This window comes from Alosa sapidissima, chromosome 11 (assembly GCF_018492685.1).
Source record: "Alosa sapidissima isolate fAloSap1 chromosome 11, fAloSap1.pri, whole genome shotgun sequence".
Lineage (NCBI taxonomy): Eukaryota > Metazoa > Chordata > Actinopteri > Clupeiformes > Clupeidae > Alosa > Alosa sapidissima.
Window position 1 is genome coordinate 25,624,551 of NC_055967.1, and position 10,232 is coordinate 25,634,782.

Below are 10,232 nucleotides of genomic sequence, written 5' to 3' on the forward strand. Positions count from 1 at the left end.
AACAGGACCTGGAGCAACAAAAGACCCTATTCCCAGAAAATGATAAACTTGTGGAGTTCACTAGGCAGAGATCTGAATGCCAAAACACAATGGATAAAGGAGCAATCCCGTACCCTGCAAAGGTGAGAAGAAAGCCAAAACCCCACCGCGGGAAGCCAAACAATCCTGAACAGTCACCTAAGGCTCTGCCTGTTACTGAGCCAACACCTTCTACAAAATACCCAAAACCGACCTGTCAGGTAGAAGATCCCAAGCAGTATGAAAACACTGGCATGCCATCAGCGTCTGCCACAGTGAGTGAGAGGATGGAACAACTCTCAGAAACAAGTGAAACTACAGGTCAGTTGGCACAGGTTGAGGAGGACAATGAAGCTCAAGTTTCCACAGAAGATACGCTATCCCTGGGCAGCTGGGGTCATTCGAGTCACACATCAGATGTGAGGGATGAGGAGGAGCAGGCTGAAAACGCTTCACTGAAAGCACTTAACTCAGCTGATGAGATTCCAGGGGAAGCAGAGACTAAACAGAAGGACAAGAGTGTGAGGAGGAGAATGGTGGGGTGGGTTAATAAAAGAGTCAAAACCTACTACCATACAAAAATTGATAGGACACATGAGAGAGAAGAGAAGGAGGGAGACGACAACTTCTATGCATGTAAGATATCTAACATGTTTATGCTGTTTCACTTGTGCATCCCTGAAGAATTTGTCTGTAAAGAAATGCAACATCTTCAGAAAGAATCACTGTTGTTTTGTGTAGCTACAGTACTAACCTTTTGTTCTGTGTTCAGGGTATCTAGATGCACCCATTTCCAGAGCAGAGAGGGAGAGGCAAAAGAGAGAGGAACTACTGAGATCAGAGGAGAAACGGCAGCAGAAGGAAGAGTCCTGGAAAAAGTGGGAGGCTAAACGGGCTGAGAAAAAGCAGAAGGAGAGGGCTGAAAAGCAAGAAAAATTGGAGAGGAAAAAGGCTAAAAAACAAGCATACCAGCAGCAAAAGAAGGACATATACGAAAATATGCGACGACACGAACAAAAATTGCAGCAAGAGGCTACTCGTAACCAGGTCTGTATTCTGTTATTTTCTCTTTTTTCAGATGTTCATTTCATAGCCGGGCCGGTTGGTGTTTTTATTACTAAAAGTTATTTTCTCATTTCAGTGAGCAGTTCAGAAAGACTCACCCTCAAAAAGGATGTAAGCTTTTCTGATGAGACAACAACTATTTTTTCAGGGACTTTATTTTTCTTTCATTCATTTATTTCCAAATCATAATATTATGGCTATTGAATAAAACATATTGCAAGCAAAGGGGTATTTGTTGTTTATAGCTGGTTGAGTGTTGAGTATTATTCTTCTAAACTCGTTCTTACTTTGAGTTGAAATAATCAATTGAATGGAATCAATAATAGTAGACAAAACTAGAAATGTAATGCCAGAGGAATTACAATAGTGGATGGAAAGCTGCTGGGTTAATGTTGGTGGGAAGATTCCTGAAAAAAAAACATTGAATCACTTAATCTTTGAGTTCATACAAACCCTTTCCTCAAAGAGTTGGCAATGGCGGAAGTTAATAAAGCAATTCAGTCCGTGCTGGCTACACTTCCAAATATTCAGAAATTGAAGTCCGAACAAAAGGAGTGTTTAACACATTTTATTTTGGCCAAAGATGTCGTGGACCTACTCCCTACGGGATCTGGGAAAAGTTTGATTTGTATCGCGCAGTAGCCTCAATATTAAATTAGCCTACCGCATGTGTGGCAGACCCGGTAGCCTATGAACGAAGCGGCGTGTTTTCAATGATCACAGCTGATTTTGTAGCGCCGAGGCTATTTGCTCCCGTGTTTGTGTCTCCCTCTCCCTCCTGTGTCATGAAATGTGTCAATGAGTTCTGATGTGTTTTGATTGGGGGGAGGTGTCCGGGAGGGAATATTTTGGGGTTCAGATAAGTTAGCGATTGATAAGGGGAGGGAATAGAATAGGGGGTTTTAAGACATCTAGTAAGTTTAGTCAGAGTAGAAGTGGATTACTTGCGAGTGAGTTGTGTTGCGTTGTGTTGTTGGCTGAGTGTGAATGACAAGTGATTGAGACCGTGATTTATCAGCGATCAGTTTGTTGTTTTGTAGTGGACACCTCCTGTTGCCCGTGGACTAGCCTGTAGCCTACATCTATAGGAAATAAATGACCGGAGTTTTGGAATGATATATCAGCCTCCCCGTCTCCTAACTTCTCATCGGCGTTAGGCCGACAATATGTTATCTTCAACCTTACTGTTGAATAGTAATCTGCAATTTGCTATTCTTCCACTAACTCTTAAATTTGTATCGCAAAGCCAGCATCGGTCATTAACATCCATCTTGTTCGCTCTGGTGGGGAATGGTTGTTGTATACAGCAGCACACGCAATTTCTGGTGAGCGTTGTAGTGTAGCTTACTTCACGATCGAGCTGGCGCATAACATACGTCACGGCCAAAACGTTAGCAATTGGGTGAAATCAGATCCAATCGTTTCAAACTTCTACAGAGTCCACGCATCCAGCTTGCAAACGTTCGTCAATAGCCGAGATCCCAGACCCTTGTAGAAGCGAAGCGTACCAAGGGGATGGCCAATGGCCAGGCTAGCACGTATTCAACAGTGGGGTTTATTTTTAGGTCTTTCCGACATTGCCCTTTGCATCTCGCGTAGGCTATCTATTTTACGGTTCTTTTCATCTTGTCTATCACCACTGTGATGCAATGATAATGGAAGACAAAAATCAAAAGAAAGATCTGCACACAGTTACATGCTCCCAGAACCTTTAATTTGGCAATGTTTCTATTTTATTGCTGCATTTTTATCTTCAGTTAAGTTTTGATCGAGCACCTGTAAAAATTGTTGGACATGCAATAACCCCCTAGTGGAAGCTCGCGTACCACCTGTGGTACGTGTAGGGCCTACCACAGTTTGGGAATTCCTGGTTTTAATTTGGAGACCTGTGGAAATACTTGGTAACAGATATTGTTATGTTAATTCAGTTACTTATGAAGTGATACAGTTGCCTCTACATCCTAGATAACATTCACTGACTAGGCCTACGATGTAGGCCTTTGTTAATCATTCTAGGTATATGACACAGTTAATGGCAATATTGATGTATTAATGATGCTGGTCTCTTGTAGTTCCCCTGTCCTCCCTGCGTCTCTGAGTGTCACCACTGTGGCTGCTCTCAGCCATCATGTGGCAAGTGGCAGAGCAGTGCCAAGTCAAGTACTATACCAGGCTGGAGGAGTTTGTCTGTGTTGTTTTAGAGGTGCTGCCAGATCTCCTGAGTGCTAAGAAAAGGGCTGAACTACTTCTTGGTCTCAGAGCAAAGGTGGAAGAGAAGTGAGCATGTTGGGTGTTGCATTGCACTCTTGTCTAAAACTATTTCCCAATTTTGTGGGAAACTTCCTTTCTAGAATGGTATACAATTTGGTATAATAACACATCTCTTGCATATTCATTAAACAAATGCACCCAGAGAATTCAGAAGAAATCAGATAATGTAGAGGAGGCTACATGACCAAAGCCTGGCATAAAGCATACATTTTCTGGTCCCATTTATTCATTCCATTTGACTAACAAACATTTATGTGTACAATATTGATTATGCCCTCTGTGGTAGATTTCAGGCAGTTATGTTTGAGACGATTGAACTCCCTAAAGTCACAAAGATCTTACCTTATTTTGCCATTACAGGTAGCTTCTTGGTTTGATGAAGACCCCTTACACTTGGAGGATTCCCTAAAAATAGAACCAAAAGAACTTCAGAATTTGTTGCAATACGTCAAAAATGGACTTTTGGATCCAGGTTAGTACAAAACAAATAGAAAATGCAAACCACTGTGTATTATTTTATTCTATCAATCATATGATTTTAGGTTAACTACAAGTGTGTAAAGATAGGGTATATTCTGGAATTAGTTGTCAATTAATTATTAACATTTTAATTGTTCGGGGTGTTCCAGGATCCTCATCTTCATTCAGACATCAAGCCAAATACTATTCTCTCCACACTGTCTGTGTCCATTACTTGGCCCGGTGAACAATTAGCTGACTCTGAGAAAAGTGTGTCATTGTCCAGTGACACCCAGCCTTCAGTCAATGAAGAAGATGGACAAAGAGCTGTGGATAAAAACATGGGCAGATAGATGATGAATGATGACGATCTAGGTGAAAATCTGGATGAAGAAGACATTCTGAGATGCTTAACCCTTAAAGGTGTAGGTTTTTGAACATTCTAAGTTCCGCAACAATTGAAGGTTCTAAAATTCTATGTTGAATTCAATGAACCCAGATATTCTTTAGAACGTTAATTTCCCAACATTCCCGTCACACCGGTGTGATGGTACTCCTTTAAGGGTTAAATGAAGATCCACAGAGAGACTCGCATGAAAAACATTTGAATGAACAGAAGGTGGAGATGACTGGACATAATGGTGAGATTATTGCTGTCAGAGTAATTTCTCAATGAAACCACTCCAATCATAAGTTGGCATTCTATTCCTGATGTTTACTGCCCAGAAGACATATTGGGCAGCCGTGGCCCACTGGTTAGCACTTCGGACCTGTAACCGGAGGGTTGCCGGTTTGAACCCCGACCAGTAGGCACGGCTGAAGTGCCTTTGAGCAAGGCACCTAACCCCTCACTGCTCCCCAAGTGCCGCTGTTAATGCAGGCAGCTCACTGCCCTGGGATTTGCTGTGTGTGTTTCACTAATTCACGGCTTGGGATAAATGCAGAGACCAAATTTCCCTCACAGGATCAAAAGAGTATATATACTTATATTCGTACTCGAGGCTTAAAATGAATAAACCTGCAGGTTATACGAGTAATCAGGAGAGCACCAGCAGGAGTGAGAAGAGGGCCCCAACATCCACAGGAAGTGATACCGGAGGATCCTCACCAAACAGCAGCTCGCCGGGGACGGTCTCTCAGAGGACTGACACAGCTGTCAGCTGTCCACACTCCCATCCCAAAGAGAATTTACATGTCTCAGTCACTTTTGGGAGGAATCACTTGTGCAAAGTGTGTGGATTTGGGTTTGCAACTCTGTTGGATCTCAAACGGTATCAGACTATTCACCCAGAGATGCTCACGGTGCAGCGCCACCTCCTGTGCTCCTACTGTGTCGGTTCACGTTGGATTCCCACACACGTGTGCACACAGGGGAACGACCATACAGCTGTTCAGTCTGTGGGGGAGAGATTTACCCAGCATTCAATTCTGGCCTCGCACAGGCGATTGCACAGGGGAAAGACCCCACATGTGTTCTGTCTTGCGGCTTCATACCGGAGAGCGCCCGCATAAGTGTGAGTTGTGTGGAAAAGCTTATAGGATGGCATGCCATCTGACTGTACACAAGAGATTCCACACAAAAGAGAGAGCCTATCCCTGTACTGTGTGTGACAAACGATTTAGCACACGTAACCTGCGGACGAGACACATGCGTACACATACAGGGGAAAAACCCTATCGGTGTCAATTGTGTGAAAACAGATTTTCAACTTCAACCACTATGAAAATACATTAGCATGTGCATGGGTGAGCTAGTAAGCTATCAGACATCAGAGTTTTTTTTTAATAGTTTGCATTACTACGATAGTGCCACAAATCTCAGTCATGGGTATAACTTTTGTGACTAATATAAAAGCTTCCTGAATTGTGTATCAAGCAAGCATTAAGATGAAAGCAAGCTGTATGTTTATAAGCAAGTGTTTCCTTTTGTGTCTGCTGTTAGTTTGTTTTCATGAACACAAAGTCACTTTGTCTTGTCAACAAGTTCCCATTCTTGGACGGTTACATTTAAGTATTCTAAAATTAACAATTCTGTTAAAATTGGTGATTATTCCTGTAATGACAATTGTATAAAAAAGATAAAGTAGAAATTAAAAAGACTTTGTATTGGGTTTGGGTAGCATTGGCACTGGGACATGTGTGGTGTGTGTGAATGCACAGCATGTTCCATACTTGTGTATTATAGTCTCTCTTTTAATAGGAATCGGCTCTAGAAATGGATTATTCATGAAAGTTCTTTACAGTCCCCACAGACTCCTTCTTAAATAAATACAGGTGCTTAACATATATTTCAAGCTAATTTTTGTTTTATTCTTGATTGATTATATCTTACAGCTCATGAAGCTACTGTCCGACTGAGGCCATCCAGGTCAAGCGATGCTTGCGAAATTCACACAGCATTGACTGTTCTCATCCCAACCATAGACTTAGGCCAGACATGTCAAAGATCTATGGCCCCCGGGATGATATTTGATTAGTATTAGAACCGGCCCGCAGGCCACAGCCGCCGGCTGCTGTTTTGCACGCACCAATACTCTGTTCCCCACAATGCAACGGTAGCCCACGAACTCACTGCGGCGCCACAAGTGGGCCTCGGCTTCATTATTATGACCGCAGCGCAGCGAAGCGGCGGTGATATAGGTTTAGTCAGATTTTTATTTATTTATTTTCTTTTTTCTTTTTCGCATGGCCAAATTTCCGTCAATGATTCCCGGGACACTGAAAGACTGGGGTACACGAAACTCGGTGGGCATGTAACCCCACATGGATAGCATGGAACCATCATTTTTCGTTTTGATCTGTAGCCCCCCCCCGCTGGACTGGACCCCCGAAAGGAGGGTAGGGCAGACACAGTTTTCTGTGAATATCTCGAAAACCGTAGGGTTTAGGAGGACCATTTTTTTGTATGTTGATCTCAAGGGGCCATGTCAACCCATTCCATAACCACTCATTTCATGTATAGCGCCACCTAGTTAAACACAAAAAAGTAAAAATGAGGTGTTGTAATTGAAGGTATCTGTGACCTAACATAGTCAAAACTGCACGAAATTAGAAGTGTAGGATCATTATGACACCCTCTGTATGCACGCCAAGTTTTGTGGAATTCCGTTCATGGGGGGCCACACAATAAATTAATTTATGTTACTATACACCAACTGGCCTGTAGGTGGCCGGAGACAGTTTTCTGTGAATATATCGAGAACCGTAGGGCCTAGGAGGTCCACCTTTTTTATGTATGTTGGTCTTAAGGGGGCATGTCAACCCATCCCATTACCACTTATTTCATGTATAGCGCCACCTAGTTAAAAATTAAAAAGCAAAAAATTAGGTGTTTTCATCACAATATCTCTGGCTGACAAGGTCAAAACTGCATGAAATTAAAAGTGTAGGATCATGTTTGCCTCCAGGGGTCATGTTAACCCATTTCATGTGCACACATGTGCACAAACAGATACACACACACACACACATACATTCACAGTAATCATACGTATGACACATACTCACACAGTAGACATATGTACGCTTGCATGCACAGGCACATACGCAGGCACACACACAAGCATGCACACACACACACACTCACACACACACACCCCCACACACATAACATAACACAAACAATCAAGAATTTCTCAGAATTATGAACAGGCAAGATGGAGGTGGGGTTGTATAAAATTAATTTTACATGTGAAATCTATGAACTAATCATGTTTTGGTACTTGTTGTCTAGCAGATACCAGTGAGAATTGAGTGTGGATAATGCAATTTAGTGAGACAGTTAGAATCATATAGGCCTTTCAGCGTGATTTCTTTTTGTGGAAAAAATGTGCTGGACTGGGCGGCGGTCATATTTTGTACATCTGCGGTACATCTAGTTCATCAGTATTCAGTCAGTGCAAATGTCAACTTTCAGCTACCCCCCTCCCCAGTGTTGTGCCTGAACGCGTTCATATTTTGAGCCAACGTGAACTGAACGTACTGTATTACTACTGCCTGATGAACGTTACTGTGAACTCGTTCATTCTGGTGTCTGTGAACGGCACGCTCTTTCAGTTTAACTTCATTGAATAGGGTACCAGATTTCTACAGAGCCTTCCACGCGAAAACCCGGCTAAAACACACCGTAAAAATTCCTTAATATGGCAGCATGCAGGTCACCATTTGTCAAACTATGGGCCGCGGTCCGCAGTCTGCAGAGTGAAATTATTCCCGGGCCATCGTCTGATAATTTGCTGCGCAATTGGCCAAGGAGCCGCGGACAGAAAAAGAAAACAAACATTTCTGCAATTAGTAGGAAATAGCCTACTTGTTAATTTGGTGTCATCAAACATAGAGGCATATAATTAAGTGTTATGGGCGTTTATTCAATGCATGCGTGTGCACGTTGGAGCTAAGCTTCAACTTATTGAAAGGCTATTTAATTATGAAACGACTTAGAACGTCACGACGTGGATTTTTGCAACTTCCATAAAAAACAGAGCACAGACTATATAAAACACTGTTTGGCATTAATATTAAAGTCAGCCAAAAGCTATTAATTAGTCTTAGTTAAAGATAGTTAAAGATCTCCAGATAGGGTTGCCACCTGTGTCTGACAAAAATCCTGGACATTTTGACCATCCAATCGACCTTTTTGTTTGTAAGCAACGGCGCCTTTCGCACATCTAACCCAAGATAAAAACCGTCCTTCTAAGCGACAATTGTATAGCTAAAATGAGTAAGAATGACAATTTCTAGTTTTTTGTTTAGTTAATTGCTTTATTTAGCAGACCTTTATTATTTTGTTATATTTTCAACAGTTTTTAGTTGTGGACACCTGGGGGCAGTATTGAGAAAAAAGGGGGAATATAATTATGTTCTGCTTTTTTGCTTATGTGGAATAAACTTTCCTTTCTCTGTCTCTCCTTGTCCCACACACTCTCCGTCTCCACCTTACCATTTCTAATGAACCTCCACGGTGCGTGCCCCCACCACCACCACCCATGTTATGCTACGTCATTTTTGTAGAGCCAATAAGGCTGTGCATACGTTTATCGACGTAGGCACACTTCAATTAAACTGAAATATACATTTTGCGCATCATGTACAAAAATCCGGGACATTCAGTGTCCAGGATTTTTATTTTTATTTTCCTGGACAGACCATGAAAATACTGGACAATCAGGAAAATCCTGGACAGGTGGCAACCCTATCTCCAGATCAGTGATTTACGCATGATCTGATCCGCCATTTACCATTGACAAAAGCTGGTATTGTGTTTCCTGAATCCTTACATTCAGGCATTCAAATTAAATGTAATTAAATAGCATATAAATATTCTATCAGTGTATAATGCTTGCATGAGGGAAACATCCCAAAACAACGGCACCCATATAAATGCTGTTGTTTTGAGAAGTATCTCATGCAAGCATCATGCAACAATGCAACAACAATTAAACTATTGTATACTATAGGCCTAATTATATTTTACATTAGTAAAGCAGTATACTCTGATGTGCATATTTTCACAAACTTTTGTGAACAATCTTAGCACTTTAAACATTGACTGTTTTGAAGTGCATGTTTAGCAATATAGTATAAAAAATAATAATAATTGTGATATCATTATGATAATTAGATGGGGGGTGGGAGGAGGGGTGGGTTCATGTAGGTGGGCCCTATGACCCCAAAGTATGCCTTGACTGGGCCTCAGGTCAAAGAAGTTTGAAAAAGGCTGATGTAGACGACAAAGCAGCAAGGAGGCATCATATGATCATTTAAACAAGTTTTATGACAAGGTCGGTGAGGATGGAAAAAATCGTACATTTCTGTGCAAACTTTGCCCGCACTTCAGTCACAGTCATTATTCATTTAATCATTAAATAATAGACCTACACTTCTTGGTTCAATAGGTTACGTGCAGTCATTTTAATATGTTTTAATAAACATTGAACCAGTCCGGCCCCCGGCTTGTAGCAATTTACTTTTTTTTTTTGCCCTCTATGTATTTGACTTTGACATCCCTGACTTAGGCTATTCCGCTCCAGGTCCCTATACGCACCCGAACCAGCAGGTTCAGAGGAAACTTATTCCCTACGGCTGTCACCCTACTGAACACTAACTCTGTGCATCGATGACAACCAACCAACTAAGAGCAAGTGAAGAGGGCAATGTGTAATGCACTTCAAGCATTGATCAAAATAATTCAAACTGAATTAAAGATCGTATTGTCACTTGGCTACATTTAACTACACATTGCAAAGTGTATTTTCAAATTGCATGAATAAGTTGCTAGGTGAATTGCCAACTACAGATTAGAATGCATTGCCATTTTCTGCCAATACCATAGTAGTATCGGATCGAAAAGAAACTTAGTGGGATCATCTAATTTTTTGCCTCTTCCAAAAGGTGGCGGTAGCGCATTACAGCCATATGCC

General features: G+C 41.6%; 1 protein-coding gene across 1 annotated transcript; it reads left to right on the forward strand.

Moving 5' to 3' along the window:
* The first annotated feature begins 89 nt into the window (after nt 1-89).
* LOC121724177 (reticulocyte-binding protein 2 homolog a-like) lies at nt 90-3,364 on the forward strand. Its single transcript, XM_042110565.1, has 3 exons — nt 90-654; nt 791-1,057; nt 3,207-3,364. The coding sequence occupies exons 1-3, from the start codon at nt 90-92 to the stop codon at nt 3,362-3,364; spliced, it is 990 nt and encodes a 329-aa protein (XP_041966499.1).
* The last annotated feature ends 6,868 nt before the right edge of the window (nt 3,365-10,232 follow it).